Source organism: Cnephaeus nilssonii, assembly GCF_951640355.1.
Source record: "Cnephaeus nilssonii genome assembly, chromosome: 20".
In the NCBI taxonomy this organism is placed as follows: Eukaryota; Metazoa; Chordata; class Mammalia; order Chiroptera; family Vespertilionidae; genus Cnephaeus; species Cnephaeus nilssonii.
The window spans coordinates 41,043,152-41,064,550 of NC_137091.1; the positions used below are offsets into that span (position 1 = coordinate 41,043,152).

At 43.1% G+C, this 21,399-nt stretch overlaps 1 protein-coding gene and 1 pseudogene across 2 annotated transcripts; one reads left to right on the forward strand and one right to left on the reverse strand.

The window, feature by feature from the left end:
• Positions 1-317: 317 nt before the first annotated feature.
• Positions 318-20,813, reverse strand: LOC307092250 (zinc finger protein 222-like). Its single transcript, XM_079759468.1, has 5 exons — positions 20,721-20,813; positions 16,183-16,226; positions 10,060-10,186; positions 6,812-6,913; positions 318-441 (listed from the first exon to the last, which is right to left on the reverse strand). The coding sequence occupies exons 2-5, from the start codon at positions 16,195-16,197 to the stop codon at positions 404-406; spliced, it is 282 nt and encodes a 93-aa protein (XP_079615594.1). The 5' UTR covers positions 16,198-16,226; positions 20,721-20,813; the 3' UTR covers positions 318-403.
• On the forward strand, positions 10,910-12,603 carry LOC307116306 (small ribosomal subunit protein eS24-like; annotated as a pseudogene). Its single transcript has one exon. The product of its transcript is annotated as a small ribosomal subunit protein eS24-like (transcript).
• Positions 20,814-21,399: the final 586 nt, after the last annotated feature.

A 21,399-nucleotide genomic window follows, 5' to 3' on the forward strand; every position in this document is an offset into this window, starting at 1 on the left:
AGCAGAGATTAATCTGTGCAAAATTGCTGGGTCTTCCGTTCCCCTCCAACCCAGTCGTCCTGTAAGTTACCCTATGATAAATTGTCATTCTGTGGAGTTGCCTGCTTCAATTGCTTTTCTGAAGGCACTCACTCATTACGGTGGCCATAACACCTTTGCCCCGCTATCAGACACCATGCAAACATTAATCAAAGGACAGCTGTAGCTGTTAGAAAAATGCAAATTAAGATCCCACTACCCAACCAGCAGAATAGATAAAATTTAAAAATACCGACAATACTGTCCTGGCCTGGTGGCTCAGTTGGATGGGGCGTCATCCGATACACTGAAAAGTGGCTGGCATGTGCCTAGATGGCGGTTCCGATCCCTGGCCAGGGCATGTACGGGAGGATTGATGTTTCTCTCACATCGATGTTTCTCTTTCTTTTCCCCGTCCTCTCTCTAAAAAGCAATAGAAACATATCTTTGGGTGAGGATTAAGAAATAAAAATGCGCCCTAGCCGGTTTGGCTCAGTGGATAGAGCGTCGGCCTGCGGAATGAAGGGTCCCAGGTTCGATTCCGGTCGGGGGCACATGCCTGGGTTGTGGGCTCGATCCCCAGTGTGGGGCGTGCAGGAGGCAGCCAATCAGTGATTCTCTCTCAGCCATTGATGTTTCTATCTCTCCCTCTCTCTTCTCTGAAATCAATAAAAATATATTTTTTAAAAAAGAAAAGAAATAAAAATGCTGGCAATAATATCAAATGCTAGTGAGAATGGGGAGCAACTGCATCTCTTAACAAGTTACTGGTAGGAGTGAAAATGGTACAGTCACTCTAGAAAAGAGTTTGGGAGTCTTTAAAAACTAAACATACAACTACCATATGATCTGGACATCGTGCGCCTGGGAATTCATCCTGTAGAAATGAAAATGTAGCCCTAGCCGGTTTGGCTCGGTGGATGGAGCATCGGCCTGTGGACTGGAGAATCCCGGGTTCGGTTCAGGTCAAGGGCATGTACCTTGGTTGCGGGCACATACACAGGAGGCAGCTGATCCATGTTTCTCTCTCATCGATGTTTCTGGCTCTCTATCCTCTCCCTTCCTCTCTGTAAAAAATCAATAAAATATATTTTTTTAAAAAGAAATGAAAATGTATCCACACAAAAGCCTACAGACAAATGTTCATAGCAGCTCTATTTATAATAGGCAAAATTCTAGTAAGAGAACATATTCAGTGGGTAGGGTTGGAGGAAAGATCTGACTCGTCCAAAGGGGGGACACAGGTGGGCCAGTTCTGATTTCTGATTAGAGTCACAATTACCAAAATCTATACAAATCTATACAAGGGATAACATTTCATAGTCACATACTAGTACACACACACACACACACACACAGTGCATGCAAACACTGATGAAAATATGCAACTACCATCTGACCTTCTGACTCAGCATTTGCATTTCTGGGCATGCATCCCAGAGAAAAGGAAACCCATCTCCATACGAAAACCTACACACACATGCTCACAGCAGCTTTATAACAGCCAAAAATACAACCAGCACGAATGTCCTTCAACAAGTGACTAATCAAATCGCGACACGTACATACCATAAAATACTACTCAGTAATAAAATGGGCAAACTAAATACAATTTGGGTGAATATCCAGAGAATTTTGAGGCTGGGCGGGGGGTTGGTGGGGTGAGCCAATTCCAAAAGGTTTAATGTGGTAAGATTCTATTTATGTAACATTCCAGAAATGACAAAATCATAGAAATGGACAACAGATCAATGGTCATAACAGGTTAGGGGTGGGGTGAGGGAGTGGCAGGAAGGTAAGTGTGGTTACAAATGGGCAAGAATTGTCAGTATCTTGACTGGTGTAGTGGGTACATGAATCTACGCAGGTGATAAAATTGTATAGCACTTAATTCACAACTGAGTACAAGTAAAACTGAAGAAACATGATTAAGATCAGTGGATTGTATAAATGTTAATGCCTTGCTTATAATATGCAAAGCATTTGGGGAAGGCCGGCAAAGTGTACAAGATATATGTCTTTATTATGTCTTACAACTGTATGTCAACTTAAATGATCTCAATAGAAATTTCAATTAAAAAATGGGTGAAAACAAAAAAAGATTTGTAGTTTAGTTGATAACATCGTGTCAATGCCAATTTCCTGGTTTTAAAACCAGAAATGTACAGTGGTGTGAAGGTTACTTATGAGTACACATTGTTTTTTTCCAATGTCTTGTGTCTTAAGACATAGTAAACTTCAGAGTAAAGAAAATTACCAATGATAAATTTTATAATGATACAGGATCAATTCATTAAGTGAACACAATTCTAAATGAATAAACACCCAACAATAGAATTTCAAAAATAGTTAAAAGAAAAAGCTGGTAAATCTGAAAGGAGAAATAGACAAATCCACAATTATATATGGAGACCTCAATACAGACCTCTTTCAGCCATATACAGAATTATTAGGCAGAATATCAGCAAAGATACAGAAGAACTGAACTACTGGATATAATAGACATTTATGTAGAATATTCTACCTGGCGACAAGGAAAATGACAACAGAACAGACATTCTTTTGAAGGACACATGTAACAGTCACCAAGATAGATCATACTCCTGGGTCATCAACAAACCTCCATGAATTTAAAATAATTAAAACCATATAACATATTTTCAGAGCACAAAAGAATTAAACTAGAAACCAATCAACAGAAAGAAAACAGAAACATCTCTAGACACTGGAAATTAAACAAAATACTTGTAAATAACCCCTGGATCAAAGAAGATGATTCAAGGGAAGTTAGAAAAATATTTTAAAGAAAATAGCCCTGCTGGATAGCTCAATGGGTTTGAGTGTTGTCCCCATACGCCAAGGTTGTGTGTCTAGTACTTGTTCGAGGCATGCACAGGAGTCAACCAGTGAGTGCATGGACAGGTGGAACAACAAATTGATCTCTCTCACTCTTTCTCAAATAAAAACGTTTTAAAAAGAAAATATAAGATAATAAAATTTGTGCAGTGCAGCTAAGCAGTGGCTTATAGCATTAGATGCTTATATTAGAAATGAAGATAGGACTCAAGTCAATAATCTAAGTTTGCATTTTAGGAAAGTCAAAAGAACAAATATCAATGAGAAAAATCAAACTGAAAACTGTGTTGTTGTTTTTCTCAAAAAGATCAATGAACTTGATAAACCTCTACCAAGAATGGCAAAGAAAAAAATAGAAAAATAAAAATCAGGAATGAAAGAGAGGCTATCACAACAGACACTACAGACATTAAAAGGATATTAAGGCTATAAAATGAAAAACTGTACATATAAATCAACAACTTATATGAAAGGGATCGATTCCTCCAAAACCAAAAACAGTCTTTCCCTAAAATAAAACAGATAATCGAAATAGTTCTTAAGTATGAAATACACTGAAACCATAGTTTAAAAAACACTTCTAAACAATATGCACTCAGATGGTTGTACTAGTAAATTCTATAAACATTTAAGTAAGAAATAACACCAATTATCTACATAATCTCTTCTTGAAAACAGGAGACACTTCCCAACTCATTATATGAAGCTAGCATTACCCTGATCCCAAAACCAAAGAGTATAAGATACAAAACATCACAGATCAATATCCCTCATGAACAAAATTAGTAAGAGAAATCCAGCAATTTGTAAAAATAATAATATACCATAACCGACATAAAACTTGCTATATCGTGGATCATAAGTATCCAGTGTCTGGAAGTGAAGGTCCAAGAAAAATAATTGTGGGAGACTGTCCCCTACCTCTAGTAAACATACACCTGTTTGAGTAAACCACTTAAACAAGCAAACCTAAACTCCACTGAGGCACCTGAGAAGTATTGGGCGGGATTAAGAGTGTAGTGCGCCTTAAAAGCTTAGTTCCACATCTATTCCCCCCACCTCTTTGTAATGAAGCTGTAGGGAATTAAAATCAAGTTTTCCTGTTTTCATGCTATCTGCTCCTCTCACAAAATAAGGGAAATTTATGCTGTTAACTCCTGATGATACATGGCACAGAGAACGTCTTAAATGATAAGCTAAACGCTTCAGTCCATTACTGCTTGAAAAGTAAAGCTGAGAGCAGAGGTCAGGAGCCAATTGCAAAAATCTTACATTCAAATTGCACATTGCATGATTTTGTGTATTTCTAGTAAGTGATCATTTGCTTGAATTAATATTTATGGTTTCTTACAAAAGTCCTTTTCCTAGCACAATTATGACTAATTGGGGTTGAACTCATTAAATTTTTCAAGTAGTTGTTCTATTTATAATAGGTATTCTTCTCCACCAAGTTAGACATTTCCAGGCACCTTCTATTTGTTAGGCAGTGGTTTGAGGTCACGGTCAGTCAGCAGTAAATAAACTTCCTGACCCCATGGAGCTTCCATTCTCATGGACATGGATTTCCATCATTTTAACGTTGCTAAGGTGCCTGGTCTTTATTTTTAAGGCCTCTATCCTGTGTAGATTTTAGTGGAAGTGGAGGTTCTGACAAATAAACAGTACTACTCTTATAGGGTTTCTCTGGGGTGCATTCTCTTAAGAACTGACATTTTAAGCTCTGCTAGAATACTGACCACGTTCATGTAACAAAGAGGTTTCTTCCAATGGGATGCAGATGACTGTAAAAAACAAAACAAAACTCAACTCATGCCTGAATTCTTAAAACACAACTTTCTCTGCAGTGTAGATTATCTGATGGAAGCTCGAAGTCTAAGTTCTGAAGGACACTTTTATCACACTCATCACTTGTAGTGGACGTATCTCCATTATATATACTATGATGAACCTGAAGACTTGAGGTCTGACTGAAGCCTGTCCCCCACACAGCACATTTGCAGGATTTTTTCCCATTGTGCACTTGTTGATGTTCCTGAAGACGTGAAGTGCAACTAAAGCCCATACCACATGTCTCACATTTCCATGGCTTCTTCCCAGTGTGAACTTGCTGATGAACTTGAAGACTTGAGATCTGACTGAAGATCTTCCACACACATTTGTAGGGTTTTGCTCCTGTGTGGATCCTCTGATGAACATGAAGACACGAGCTCTTCATAAAGCCTTTCCCACACTCTTCACATCAGTAGGACTTCCTGGCAGTGTGGACTTGCTCATGGTCCTGAAGATGTAACCTCCAACTGAAGCTCTTTCCACACAGCACATTTGTAGGATTTGTCTCCTCTATGGACTCGCTGATGGGCTTGAAGATGTGAACTCCGTCTGAAGCTCTTCCCACACACAGCACATTTGTAGGGTTTCTCTCCTGTGTGGACTCGCTCATGGTCTTGGAGATGTGAACTCCAACTGAAGCTCTTCCCACACACAGCACATTTGTAGGGTTTCTCCCTAGTGTGGACGCGCTGATGAGCTTGGAGACTTGAGATTCGACTGAAGCTCTTCCCACACACAGTACAATTAAAGGGTTTCTCTCCTGTGTGGATCCTCTGGTGAACATGAAGACACGAGCTCCACATGAAGCCTTTCCCACACTCATCACATTTGTAGGTTTTCTCGCCAGTGTGCACACGCTGATGGTACTGAAGTTGTGAGTTCCAACTGAAGCTATTCCCACACATACCACATTGGTAGGGTTTCTCTCCAGTGTGGACTCGCTGGTGAACTTGAAGATTTGAACTCCGACTGAAGCTCTTACCACACACAGAACATTTGTAGGGTTTCTCTCCAGTGTGGACTCGCTGATGGGCTTGAAGATGTGCACTCCGACTGAAGCTCTTCCCACACACAGCACATTTGTACAGTGCGTCTCCTGTGTGGACTCGCTGATGGTCTTGAAGAAGTGAACTCTGACTGAAGCCCTTCCCACACACAGCACATTTGTAGGGTTTCTCTCCTGTGTGGGTTCGTTGATGAGATTGAAGAGTTGAGGTATGACTGAAGCTCTTACCACATACAGCACAATTGTAGGGTTTCTCTCCAGTGTGTACTCGCTGATGGACTTGAAGTTGTGAACTCCGACTGAAGCACTTACCACACACAGCACATTTGTAGGGTGTGTCTCCTGTGTGGACTTGCTCATGGGCTTGAAGATATGAACTCCGACTTAAGCCCTTCCCACAAACGCCACATTTGTAGGGTTTCTCTCCCGTGTTGACTCTCTGATGAATTTGCAAATGTGAGTTTTGACTAAAGTCCTCACCACACTCATCATTCCTATTGCATTTCTCTTCTATGGGAATACTTTGATGAGTGCAAAGCATTGAACTATAACTGACACCCTCCCCACACTCACTACAAATATGGGGTTTTGCTCCTAGGTGCAACTGCTGATGAACTTCAAGACTGGGCCCAAGGCCTTTTCTATTCTCATCAGAGGTTTGCTTTCCTGAGTTGATCACACTATGATGGAACGATTTCTTCATGAAGTCTTTTCCACAATTCTTGTGGCTACAAGACTTCACGCCTTTCTGTACTTCCTGATCATCATCGTGGTCATGAGAGGTCCTTCTCATAACACAACGATCACACTTGTACAGTTTACATCTTCCATCAATCTGCTGACACCTATTCTGATAATTCTGTGACTCTCTGAGATACATTTTCTTCCAGAAATTCATGTTGGTCTTAATTGGAAACTCTTGACTTTTTATACTATTAGAACTTTTAACTTTCCCTGGAAACTTGATTGCACAGTTCTCATCTTCAGAAACTTGAGTAGATTCTCCAGCCCACAAATGAAAGGAGGAATCATCTTGTTTGGGCAAATCAGACATCTTGCCTTGCAGATTTTTTATCAAGTCTTGATTTCTGGTTAACTTACTTATAAGTTGTTCCCATATTTGCCAGCACACATGGTCTTCATGGAAAAGATACCTTAATCCAACTTCTTGAAGAGTTTCTATCTCATTTTGATTCCAGTGTCCTGGAAGGATAAAGAGATTTCAGAAATGAAAATGAAGACAAATAAATGTCTGTTTAAAGATAAAAATATTTCTCAGGTCAACTACTTTGGGAGACCATATTGAATCAGCTGGACTTTGTCATTGGCTTTTACATGCCTATGAAAACAATGATGTGATGAATAGGCATCTAACTGCTAAGTGTTAAGGAGAATTGTTTGGAACTATACCAAGACTTACATATGAGGTCAAAATGAGAAATACATGGCTATAGACCAGGGATTTTTCTCAGCAAAAGGGAAAATATGTAATATTCAATTGGAGAACATTATAACTGGAAAAAGCTAGAAAATTCATTCCCATAACTGACACATCTTATGGGAGTAAAAATCCTATGATAATTGTTGCCACTTAATTTGGCTGAATTTTATGATAAATGTAAATGGCTAATATTATCTTCCATGCTTTGTACATATGTATTTGTACATATGAGAAGGTGCCCTGGTAGCCAGCATACAGATGGTCCCCAATGATCCCGCCTCCTGACGTCCATATCCTATCAAATCCCTTCCCACAATGTATCGGGATTGGTCTGTGAAGGCAATAGAATATGGCGAAAGTGAAAGGACATCACTTCCAAGGTTAGGTCATAGAAGACATTGTGGTTTCTGCCTTCCACTTTCTCAGGTGTAAGCAGCTGGGGGAAACCAGCTGCCTAAGTTTTGAGGTCACTCAGGAGCTCAAGGGAGAGGCCCACGGCAAGGAACTGAGACCTTCTGTCAACAACCATGTAAATGAGTCCATCCAGGAACTCAATACTTCAGTCCCATTAAGCCTTCAAAGGCCTGAAGCTCTGCTGGATTCGTTGACAGCAACTTTATGAGATCCTGACCCATATCATCCAACTATGCTTCCTCCAGATTCTTGACTCACAGAAGTATAAATAAACTAGAGGCCCGATGAACGAAATTCGTGCAAGGGGCTCAGCCCTCGCAGCCCCGGCTTTGCTTGGAAGGTCGCCTGGAAGGACACCCGGAAGGACATCCGGAAGGTCGTTCGGCTGTCTGGTCTAATTAGCATATTATGCTTTTATTATTATAGATGCTTGTTGTTGTAAGCTGCTAAGTTTAAGAGTAGTTTGTGATACAGGTATAAGTAGCTAATACAAGTACCATAAAAATTACAATTAGGTTAGAAATTCATCAGAAGAGTAGTAATGTTATGAGATAATCATTTCGCCACACTGTTTCTCCCTCCACTTGTGAGCTATCTCCAGGAGGAGTGAAAACAATGAGATCCGACTACCACCATTCTCAGTGAGCTTTTGTTTATAAGAATCCTTAAGGGAGAAGAAACCCTTTAGTTTGTGTACCTGTGGAGGGAAAACAGACCTGTTGGGACATTCTCCATGGGTGGAGCAGGGCAACTAGATGGACAAAATATAAAATCGTGGGATATTTTGATGTTGCCAAGAAGAACTTTTTAAAAATATATATATTTTTATTGTTTTCAGAGAGGTAGGAAGAGGGAGAGAGAGATAGAAACATCAATGAGAAGAACCACCGATCGGCTGACTCCTGCATGCCCTCTACCGGGGATTGAGCCCGGAACCCAGGCATGTGCCCCTGACTGGAATCGAACTTGGGACCTTTCAGTCCACAGGCCAACACTCTATCCTCTGAGCCAAACCGGCCAGGGCCAAAAAGAACTTTTAATAAGGGAGATGGAGTTGAATATGCTATAAGATTTGTTCAGCTTCCTGAGAGGTGTATCAATTTGTCAAAATTCATCAAATTGAATGCTTAGGTGTGCATATGGAAATGTTACCTCAATAAAAAGAAGTTAAACAAATAAGAAGTCATTTCAGTCCCTGAAAATTCACAGAGGCATAAGTTTATAATCTATGCAGTTTTCTGTATATATTTCAATAAAATGTTAGCCCCAAATTTAAAAATAATAGTAAAGATTTGTTCAAGAAGGCAAAGCAGCCCTGGCTGGGGAGCTCAATACACCACAGTTGTGGGTTGATAAATGAAGGACACCTGGCCCATGTGGCTCAGTGGTTGAGTGTCAACCTGTGAACCAGGAGGTCACAGTTCGATTTCTGGTCGGGCACGTGCCCGGGTTGCGGGCTTCCTCCCCAGCAGGGGGCGTGTGCCGGGGTCTTTCTCAGCATCTAGAAGGGTTCAGGAATCTGGAGAAGGGCTGTGTGTAAATTAATAAAGAGACTAGAAATATAAATTTGGAATACATGGGGGAGCCAGAGGAGACCTAGCTTCAGTAACCAAGTTCCCTGAATCTCTGGACCCCTAGCTTTTTTATTAACACAAATTGCCCCAAAGCAAGGCAGATATACATATCGAAGGTTAAGGTTTGGTATACAGTAGGCATTGTCAGGTTGGGGAAACTGCCTTTGGCTGTTCTAGTGACAGGCAATAATATATGCAAATCCTTAGGTGTGGGGAAATGCTTCCAGCTATTCCAGCAGCAGGTGATATGACTTCAGCCCTGCTGAAGCCTTAAGTTCCATCAACCTTTTGACGAAACTTCTTGCATTTAAGACATGCTGGAATTAGCCGCCAGGAGGCGTGCAGGCGGCAGCTGATCAATGTTTTCCTCTTATCATTGATGTTTCTGTCTCTCTCTCCCTCTTCCTTCCTCTATGAAAGCCATAAAAATATATGTGGGGGGTGGGGGGGAAGATGCATGAAGGAAGAAGGAAGTGAAGTGAAGTGAAGTGAAGTGAAGTGAAGTGAAGTGAAGTGAAGTGAAGTGAAGTGAAGGGGAGGGAAGGAGGAGAGAGGGTGGTAGGCAGGGAGGATGTCACTGGGCAAATGGATGGGCCACTGCTCACAACGATCATCCTTTCCTGATTTACTCACAATTCTGGTTACACTGTCTGAGGGTCCGACCAGGAGCGATGCTGTCTTTATTCTATTTTGTTCAATATAATAAAGATGTAACCAAACAACTGATTTTAAACGCCACCAAGATGTCGCTCCTGCCATTTTCAAAAAAAGGGAAAGGTACAGACAGGATATCTCACAGGACTTGGGAAACTGAGATCCCAAGTTTGGGGACACATTTCAAGAGTCCCAACGTCTGAAACATTTGAAATCAAAATACTCCTGGGAGCTGACGTTCAGTGGCAGAGGGCGCCTGTCCTCACCCACTGAGACCAGGTTCCGGAAGTTCTCCAGCATCACGTCTCCGTACAGTTTCCTCTGGGACGGGTCCAGCAGCCCCAGCTCCTCCTCCGTGAAGACCACAGCCACGTCCTGGAAGGTCACCGCCTCCTACAGCACCAAACACAGGTGACCTCAACTTTACGACCAATGGCCACGGGGAGCGGGGCAGCACTGAGGGGCAGAGGGGATGGGGGGAAGTTGTCCTGGATTCTGCCGGCCCTGAGTCTATTTTATGTAGTTTCCCCCTCATCTCCACCCAGCATGTCAATTTCATACACTAATTTTCCACAGTCCCGTCCAAAGTGTGCGCAATTTACAAAACAACCCGTTTCTTTCACTTGGTGTCATCTGTGGGTATTTCTACAGGAAGCACCCTGAACTGTAAGTCTTGAATCATGGGGGATGTACTGTACATTTCATATATTGATTAGCACTACCCGATTGTTCCAGAAATGTTAGGTCAATTTATTCCCAACCGGGTCTGATAGCCCTTCTCTCTCCTTCCTCACTCACACAGTCACTAAGCCTGGGTTGTGTCACTTTGTGACAACCTGACCAACCAGCAGGGCCCCCTTCCTGAGGAGCAATGAAATGGGTCCTCTGTGCCCTCAAGGCACAGGCCACCTACCTGTGACATTATTTGTGAGAGCATTCAAAGTGACGGTGTTCATGCCAGCACACCTCCGTTTAAATCCCAAAGCTGTGCCCCTCCCAAGCTGCATGACTTCAGACAAATGCCTGGATCTATTTCCTCATCTGTATGATGGTGCTCATACCAGAGATTACAGCGTGGCCCATAAGTCACGTTACCATTTAAAAATATCATAACTTTTATGGCCGTAATTTTAAAAAATATGCTTCAGATTGTAAAAATGTCTTTTGTGGAAATCTATTATGGAAAAATTCACAATGGAACAACGCGTAAGAATCACTGAATTTTATTTCAGAAATCAGCACTCCATTGTTCTAACACAGAGAGCAAGCATGCACTATTTCCATGTCAGGAGTCCGCCCACAGCATCAGCAATACATCCCTTTGCTCAGCGTTTGCAGCAGCAGGCGGCTGTTAGTGATCTCCACAAGCCGGAGATCACACTTAGTGCCTAACACAACAGGATTTCATGCAGCAACGCCTTCAGGAAGAACCAAGAACATCCACTTGAAGACATTCTGGCAAGCTCGGAGTCTCACGGACTTCGCTGCAGCGCATGCAAACAAATTTACACATGGACCGCCCCGCCCGTGTGGCTCAGTGGTTGAGCACGGACCTATGAACCAAGAGATCACTGGTTCGATTCCCGGTCGGTGCTCTTTAAAACGACTTTTTAAAAACCTTAAACCAGTTTTCCCCCTCCCTGGCTGCTTGAAGATTAACTTTCATCATGAATGACACAGTAACCATCTGGAGCAGGAAGTTCATGACCAACAGACTCCTTCAGTGGAAGCAAATGGTCATTGATGTCCTTCACCCAGGGAAGGCAACACTACCCATGACAGAAATTCGGGAAAAACTAGCCAACATGTATGAGACCACACCTGATGCCATCTTTGTGTTTGGATTCAGAACCCACTTTGGTGGTGGCAAGACCACTGGCTTTGGCATCATTTATGACTCCTTGGATTGCGCAGAGAAAAATGAACCCAAACACAGACTTGCAAGACATGCCTGGATGAGAAGACGACGACCTCAAGAAAACAGAGAAAGGGACGCACGAAGAAAGTGAAGAAAGTCAGGGGGGTTTCCACGGCCAACGCTGGTGCCGGCAGAAAGGAGGAAAGATTCCTCGCTGACTTTATCTGTGGTGATGGTGCAGGTTTTTCATGAGAGGATGAATACACTAAACCTTTATGTGAAAAAAACCCACAACCCCACAAAAACCTTAAACCACATAAATACATAGAAATAGGAAACTTTTTAAGAAACATTAATCTATTGAAATACGATGTAGTCATTAAAAATGCAGGGGAGGGAAACTTCTGATTCTGGCTAGAACAGGGGAACGGGTGCTGAACATCCCCTCTTATCATGAGTAAGTAGGAAACACAGGGACAAAATATATGAAACTGTTTTCAACATTGAAGCACACTCCTTTAATCCCTGAAATCAAGGAAACAAATGAGATGAGCCCTATGATGACTGTAAATTTCTGCTTGTATATAATTTTAAAAAATATATATTTTTATTGGTTTCAGAGAAGAAGGGAGAGAGAGAAAGAAACATCAATGATGAGAGAGAATCATTCACAGGCTGCCTCCTGCACGCCCCTGGGGATTGAGCCTGCAACCCAGGCATATGCCCTGAGCAGGAATCGAACCGTGACCTCCTGGTTCATAGGTCGACGCTCAACCACTGAGCCACGCTGGCCGGGCTGCTTGTAGATAATTTTTGAGCTGCTGGTAGAGGACAGGGGAACCCAAACAGAGCCTCTCTGACTTGGAGGCAGAAATCAGAGAATTGGGAGGCCAGGGGAGTGGAAATTCCAGGCGGAGTTCCAGAAGGAAGGGAGCTATGCAGAGCAAGAGCGCTGCCGACCTGCACAGGCACCCTGCATCCCTTCGAGCCCCCCCCCAAAAACGGAACGGAGCAGGCACAGGATGAAAAAACACAGGCCCGGCCTAGAGTGGCTGGGGAGCCACGGGCTGAATGGTTCCCAGAGCTTAGCAGGACTCAGAGGTGTGTGAATTCCAAACAGCCAATGTGGAAAGCCCTCACTGATCACTAGGGACGAGCAACAGCAGCCCCTTTAGTAAAGGCTTTAGTGAAAGGGCTAAGCTATCTCTAGAAGGGAGGTTCTCATCAGTGGCACTACTGCATTGGACACCTGTTTGTGGCGGGGGGTGGGGTGGGGGTTATCCTGAACATTGTAGGACATTCCACAGCTTCCCTTGCTTCTGTCTAGTAGTTGCCAGTGGTACCCACCCCTCTAGTCATGACAGTTAGAAATCTCTACAGAATTGCCAAGTGTCCCACGGTGGGGCAAAAACAATGACTTTGAGAACCACTGCTCTAGGATAAAGGTCACTCTAGACTCACCCGAAAAAAGCTTAAAAATAACGCTCAAAAGAATCAAACTGAACCAATGGAACACACAACCATCTGAGTATAAACAGAAATGGGGTTTTACAAAATTAGACACTCATTCTTGATAAAAACTCCAAGTAGAAACTTCTCAACCCCAATAAAGGCATCTACAAAAACCCATCAGGTAATGGCAAAAGACTGAATGCCTTCTCCCCGATATTAGGAGCAAGGCAAGGCAGTACAGCAAGCATGTCAAACTCAAAGGCTAACACGGGCCAAATAAACAAGGTTTAAGTGTATGTGGGCCGCAAAAAAACCCAAAAGCTTCCATTTTCATAGAAACGTAGGTTTATTTCGACAAGAGACATGCTGAATACAAAGGGCTGAAATAAATGAGTAATCATTAACATAAATAGAACATTTTAATAAAAATTAATATTTTTTCTTGAACATTAACTTACCAGACACTGCATAACTGCACAAATTAATAAGCGTAATGCAAATAAACCTATTTTTCTTGTTCTCCGAAAGCTAAATATTTCCTGTTGTGCACACCAAACAGCTCAGTTCAAGACTAATGACGTGGCCATCAGCTGCTAAAATATTCGCTGCTAGTATTAGTGGAGAGAAATGGTGTGCCTGCGCATAAGGTGTGTAAGGGAAATGAATGCAACACAATTATAGTAATCAGTCATTAGCGAACGTTGTAGTTCGTTAGTAATAATTACGTGTAAGAGGATATTGTAAAAATTAAGTTACAAAATTTTTATTAAAACGTTTCTTACATACTGTTATATTTGCTGGGCTGCAAAAATACTCGTTGTGGGACGCATGCGGCCCCCGGGCTGCGAGTTTGACATGCTTGCTGTACATGGTAGTACTTCTATCCTGAACTGTTCTAGCAGTCCTAGCCAGTGCAATGAGAGAAGGAAAAGAAGTCAACAGAATGGAGATGCGGATGGGAATGGAAGAAGGACAAATCTTTATTTACCGTCTTTGCAGAAAAATCTGTGACATACAAAATGTTACTAGAATATGCAAATTTAGTAAAGTCAAGATACAAAAATCAATTAAATAGAAACTTAATTTCAAAAACAATATCATTTAGAATAGCTGATCCAAAACATCACTTAGGGATGAATATAACAAAATATGTATAAGAAATCTACACATTGTAAACCATAAAACATGGCAGAGAAAGGAAATAAGACTCAAATAAATGAAAAAGACATAAATGAAAGATCTAAATGTTCATGGGTCAGAAGGACTTGTATCCACAATCTAAAAAGAACTCGTAAAATTCAATAGTAAGAACACAACTTAATTTAAAAATTGAACAGGAGAGCTGAACAAACAATTCCAAAAGAGGACATACAAATGGTCAAAAAGAAAACAAGATATTCAAAATCCTCAGGCATCGGGGAAATGCAAATGAAAATCGCACTGATAAAAAAAAAGGAAGAAAATCACATGGATATACCACTATACTACTGCTATTACAACAGCTAAAATTTAAAAGATGGAAAATATCTAACGCTGGAAATGAGGTGGAAGCAACTAGAACTCTCACATATTGCTGGTGAGAACGTAAAATATACAACCACAGTGGAGAATATTTGGCAGTTTCTTAAAAAGCTAAGCATATGACCCAGAGATTCGTCTGCTAATTATTTATCAAAAAAAGAAAGAAAACCCATGTTCATCCAAAAGTCTAGTACACAAGTCCTCATAGAACTTTATTTACAACTAGAGGCCCGGTGCACAAAATTCGTGCATGGCGGTGTGTGTGTCCTTCAGCCCAGCCTGCACCCTCTCCAATCTGGGACCCCTCAAGGGATGTCCGACTGCCCGTTTAGGCCCGATCTGGATTGGGCCTAAAGGGGCAGTCGGACATCCCTCTCACAATGCTGGCTCCCAACCACTCGCCTGCCTGCCAGCCTAATCACGCCCTAACCACTCCCCTGCCAGCCTGATTGATGCCTAACTGCTTCCCTGCCAGCCCTATTGCCCCTAACTGCCCTCCCCTACAGGCCTGGTCACCACTAACTGTTCTCCCCTGCCGGCTTGGTTCCCCCCAACTGCCCTCCCGTGCAGGCCTGATCACCCCCAACTGCCCTCCCCTGCAGGCCTGGTCCCTCCCAACTGCCCTCCCCTGCTGGCCTGATCACCCACAACTTCCATCCCCTGCTGGCCATCTTGTGTCCACATGGGGGTGGCCATCTTGTGTGTTGGAGTGATGGTCAATTTGCATATTACCTCTTTATTATATAGAATAGCCAAAAACTAAGAACCGGTGATTGGATAACCAAATTGTGGTATATACCCATACAATGTAATACTATGCAGCAATAAAAACTATTGATATGTGTTCAAAACCATAATGATGAACAAATGAAGCAAGACATACTGTATAATTCCATTTGAACTTTAGGAAAGATTAATCTGTCGTGACATAAAGTTAATCAGGTGTTGTCTACAGCCGGGGTGTGGCAAGGGGCACGAGGGAACCTTTTGTGGTGATGAAATATGTAAAGAGCTCCTTCATTTAACAATAAAAATTAGGAGCCCATTTTTAAATTATATTTAATTATATTTCATTTTTAAAAGCCCATGCAAAAGTGTTATAAATAAAAATAAATTTTTTTCAGAGGCACAGTGGAGTGTATGGTATGCTTGTTTGTAGCTTCTCAAGTTCACACACCAAAAGTAGAAACCTTCTGAAACGAGTATATAAAAGAAGGCCGAATCACAGAAAACTCAAGTGAAAACATAAGATTGAAAATTGTTCATATACTCTGGCTGAAATTATATGTAATATTGCATAGGGGAAAACAGCTGACGTAGCAGTGTAGTAATGTGGCTTTTAAAACTTATTTTTATATCTATGAATCCCTGCACCATTTATTTGTGAAACGAAGATGGTAAAATAAAACAAAAACAAAAACAGAACCAATATAAAAGGCCAGCTAGTTACAGGCACATAACAAACACCTGTCTTTTATCCTTCCCCAGGAAGAGAAAGATGCTGTGTCTAAGCTTTGAGAAGAGATCTTTAAGAGATCAAAATAAAAACTCAACTCACCTGGAACTTGGCCATTTCTCCTGCTCCTGGAGAAGCACAGAACCCTGGGAAGGCAGAAGTGGCAAAGGAGAAAGAAGCCATGAGACACGGGCCCTGGCACACACGGCTGCTCTGTGTGGATTTTAAAGTGACCCCCTCCTTTGGCCCACAGCAGTACCTCTCAGCCAGGGGCCCTGGTGCAGTGAGCTGCCCGCCGGCTCCACGCAGTAAGGCTAGCACAGAGTCCCTTGACGCTCCCAGGGTTAGCACTCCCAGCCTGGGTACCGTGGGAAATGCAGGGCACTGGGATGTACTGGCCATGACAGTGAAAGCAAACTCGGAGGCCCAAAGGTCTGGGTGGGGCATATCGCCAGGATCCCCCTATTGATCCTTTGGACCCACTAGCTCTTTGTGCCTATTCCACATCTATCAGGTGGGGATAGCACCATTATCTAGCTCACAGCGTTGTTAAGAGGTTTCAGTGAATACATTCGACTAAGCATGCAATGCCTGATAGCTACTCATGTTCATGGGCCTTCCTACTTCAGGCAGAAGCAGTCTAGTCGGAACGAGAGCAATGCATCCACTTCTCAAAGTCTGGAAGCAATACCCATTCGTAACGCCCAATTCCCTTGCTCTGCCTCTTCAGTTTGCTGCTCTCTCCTGCTCTGCTCCGTAATGGAGCTTTACAAGGAGACCTGACATTTCACAGTATTTGGTGAGAGAAAGCAAGCAAGTTGGGGCTGGGGCACCTGGCTAGCTGGCCACCTGCCCGCCACCTGCTCACCTGCCTGCTGCCTGCCAGCCACTCTGAGAAGCCTTCCATCACCTGGAGATCATGAACACATCTTTTTATCCTTAGATTCTAGCATAGAATAAATACCGTATTTTCCGGCGTATAAGGCGACTGGGCGTATAGAAGATTTTCCTGGGTTAAAAAGTTGTCTTATACGCCGGAAAATATGGTACTCAAAACCCATGGAATCAGAGACTGACTGAAAACGCACTCCACTGGGTAGCCGGGGAAGGACTGGATTAGTCTATGTCTGAGGTTCCTCTGAGCTGAGCCATTCTAAGCCTGTAGTTCCCAAATGGGAGGAGGAGAAGATGACCTACATTTTCCAATTCCTTTTTCTGGGTTTCTTATTTTACTGGCTTTGCTCAAACAACATCAAGGTCATCTGTAAAAGTGACATATTCATAAAAGGGTCAATCATGGGCTTCTGGATAAGGCAAAGCCTACTGATTTATGTAATTTTAAAAGTGATGTTCTGATTGGTAGATCTCACAAGAGGTATTTACTGAAATGTCATTCTCCTCAAAGAGTTCTTCCATGGACATGCTTTATATCATTTAAATCCCCCACCCCACCTCTTCCATCCCTCTTCCATTCACTCCCTTTTTATGTTTAGTGTCATTACTTTCTAACGTACTCCTGTATGTTTTAGTTTTTTACCTTCCTTGTATTTATCCATCTTTTTAATGAAGGCCCATTGTTTTGGTCACTACTCTTTCTCCAGCTCATTGGCATGTAGCAGGCACTCAAGACAGATTTGTTAAAAAAATAATAATAATGAATGACTCAATCTATAGCTGATAAAGATACATCCTGTATCACATTAGCTGAGAGCCTCCTTACTAATCACCAGAATCAACTCATCCATTCAACAAATCCTTATTGAGCATCGAACATGGGCCCGGCGCATTAAAGTCCCCGATCTCATGAAGCTGATATCACACTAGAGGAGGCAGGTAGGAAACATAACTATAGAATGCATCAGCCAGTCACAGACACTATAAGAAAAATATGGCAGGAAAAAAGGGAGACAAGCAAACGGGAGGTGCTATTTCAGAAGGGATGGTGCAGTGCCAGTGCTGTAGTGACTAGTCCAGTCACATTTGCAGGTCAGTTATCATCCTGTGCCTCGTCTGTATGTTGTTTTGAGGAAGAAATGAGTTAATACATGGACATTCTGTCTGACTCATAATATGCTCCCAAGAAATGCTAATTATCATTGTCATTATGTAATGATAAATGATGCACTTGTCCGGGTTCGTTCGTAAGTGAACCTGTGCTAGGACATGAAACTATGGTCAATAACTGTACGTCAACTGTACAGCCAAGAGTGAGTGAGATAAAGGGCCAGAGATACCCATATGGATCCTTTTCACAGTTTTGCCACCTAATCCGCCTTCAGGAAACCAGAAAACAATCTCTCGGGGCTGCAGGCCCTGGTATCCAGCTGCCAGTGGACACACGCACCAGCCACCAACACTTATTGAGTAACTTCCCTCTGCCAACCTCGTCACAGTGTTGGGCACGCTGAAAAGAACGACACAATCCCCACAATAAGGAAATCGACAGCTTAGGGGGAGACACCGGCTGGAAACCAAGAGCAAACTAAATTCCTAATAAGCAAACAACATTCAGCGCCTCCCCTTTAACTGCAACTCTTCAGGACCCCAGCTTTCTCACCTACCACCATTCTCCTGGTTACCAGGTGAGGACTTCAGAATTGTTCATGTCTTCTCTCCCTTGACCTCCATATATTTATAATAATCCAACATACATCCTCTTGCCTCCATGTCTGGTGTTGGCAATAAAACACTAAGGCAAAAGTAAAGAGAGGGGAGGACTATATAACAAGATGGACAAAGGGTTGGCAACAGTTGAAGGCTGTGCTGGCAATGTGGGAATTCATTAGTATATTATTTCTCTCCACTTGTGTTTGAAAAGGTTCATGATCACAAGTGACCAAAGCACTACAACTATGACAATGTGTGAGACGCAGAGAAAAAATAAATAGACACAGAAACGACTAAAGAGAAGCACATTCACATCCTTATAGTTATCTCTACATGTGGGATCATGGATAATTTTTGGCTTCCTTCAGCTATTTTTCAAATTCTCTATGATAAGCACAAATGAACTCTATAATCAGAATAGGAACATAATGCCATATTAAATAACAAGGAATTAATTAAATGAGCACAGACTTCAAGGGCCCTAAGGTCCTAATTTATTACCAAATGACCCTCCCTCCTTCAGTCCTCGGGATTACCATTTCTTAGGGCTGAAGGAGAGTATGGCGGGAAGGTCAAGAACCAGGCTGCCTGGGTTCAAATTCTCAGTTCTGTGTCTTCCCTGTTCCCTTAAACTCTTCACCTATCAACATTCTCATCTGTAAAATACAGATAATAGTAGTATCTTTGTCTGTTATGAGGATTAAATAATTAAAGCATATAAAACCTATAGAAGACTATGTGCCACTCAACATGTTAAATATTGTTACTCATTCATCAGCACTTGTCTCATCCAACCTCCCCTTCACTCTATAAATATTTGAACGTTTGCCCAATAGAGAAAACTTGGTAATGAGTGAAGGAAGTCTGCTTCCCTATTGAGAACAGAAATGACACACACTTTTGGGACAATGTTACCAGGAGCCAGGGGTCACTCCCTCCTCTCTGCACCCTCTTTGAGAAGTCAGGGCTGAGAGAGGAAAAGAGGTTGGAAGATGGCACAACTGAATCTCTGGTCCAGGATGAATCACAGTGGACATCCTCCAGGCACCAGCTGGGAGGACCCACTTCTTCCTTTTAAAAAGGGTGGGGGGTCATTAGCCATCCAGGAAGAGCTGCACTCCCCTGGGGGCAGAGAAGGGCCAGTGGGCTGCAGCTGGAGCTCAGGCTCATCACAGAAGCTTTCAGGGACGGAGTGCTTCTCCAACAGAAAGAATCCTATATAATACAGAGGCGATATGCAAATTGACCCTCATGCCCTCACAAGATGGCTGCCTACGACCAGGCCAGCAGGGGGGTTAGTGAGGGATGATTAAACGACTGAACAAGCAGGCTGCGTGGGGCAACCAGGTCGGCGGGGAGGGGGGGTGCAGTTGGGGGTGGCCAGGCCAGCAGGGGGTACTGTTGGGGGCGATTAGATTGGCAGGGGGGGCAGTGAGGGGCGACTAGGCCGGTGGGGGGGCAGTTGGGAGTGATCAGGCCAGCAGAGGGGGGCAGTTGGGGGTGACCTGGCTGGCAGGGGGGGCAGTTGGGGGCGACCTGGCTGGCAGCGGGGGGCAGTTAGGGGCGACCAGGCTGGCATGCAGAGGCAGTGAGGGGCGATTAGGCCAGTGGGGGTGGGTGGGGGGAGAAGTTAGGGGCAACCAGGCAGGCAGGCAGATGAGTGATTAGGAGCCAGCGGTCCAGGATTGTGAGAGGGATGTCCGACTGCCGGTTTAAGCCCGATCCCAGTGATCAGGCCTAAACCGGCAGTCGGACATCCCCCGAGGGGTCCCAGATTAGAGAGGGTGCAGGCTGGGCTGGGGGGACCCCTTCCACCCCGTGCACGAATTTTGTGCACCGGGCCCTCTAGTAGATTGATAAGGTTTAAGCATTTTTACATCTTTTTACTTCACCTAAATCTCACAACACCCCTCCTAGGGAGGAACTACCGAGGCAAGGTAGTAGTGGGAGGGTAGGAAAACTCCTCAGCAAGTAGAATGGGGATACAGACAGATACCTCCACAAACTATGCACCGAAAGGGCCACACGCTCACCTGACAAGCTCAGGGAAGGCCCACGTGGCAGCCTTGCAAACTCAGAGACCTAAAGTAACCACAAAGGATGGTCTGAAATTAAAACTTTAAAAATATATGTTTTTATTAATTTCAGAGAGGAAAGGAGAGGGAGAGAGAGAAAGAGAAACATCAATAATTACAGAGAATCATTGATCGGCTGCCTCCTGCACACCCCCTACTGGGGATCGAGCCAGAAACCTGGGCATGTGCCTGGGATCAAACCTGGACCCTTCAGTTCACAGGTTGATGCTCTATCCAAAGAGCCAAATCGGCTAGGGCTGAAATTAAAACTTTTTAACTAAAAGCAGTTTATGGCTTGTCCTAGGCTAGAATCTTCCCCGACAAAAGTCTATCTTTACCGTAGCCGAGTCTAAGATAACATTCCTTTGAAATGCCAGGGTAACTTCCCTTTTTCCAAACCCGCAGGGTTCAGCCAATGCACCAGAGCAGAGACTACAAATCCTCCTTGTTGTTTTTATCCTGTTAATTGTTGACTGGTAGGTATCCTGTACCCACCTATGAAAAGACGTGTCTATCATTTTACTTTTCACCCAATCCCGGAGGTTTCCCGTCTTGCTTTCTCTCACCTCCGTAATCCATCACCGAGGCATTTCAGGTAACCCACTTGCATCTTCTCCTGATTGTAATGTAATAATTA

Coding starts and splice junctions, on each gene's coding strand:
- LOC307092250 (XM_079759468.1), bottom strand. Junction 6,914..10,059: donor CCGGAACCTGGTCTCAGTGG/GTGAGGACAGGC, acceptor TTATCCTTCCAG/GACACTGGAATCAAAATGAG. Junction 442..6,811: donor AATATGGGAACAACTTATAA/GTAAGTTAACCA, acceptor ATTGCTTTTTAG/AGAGAGGACGGGGAAAAGAA.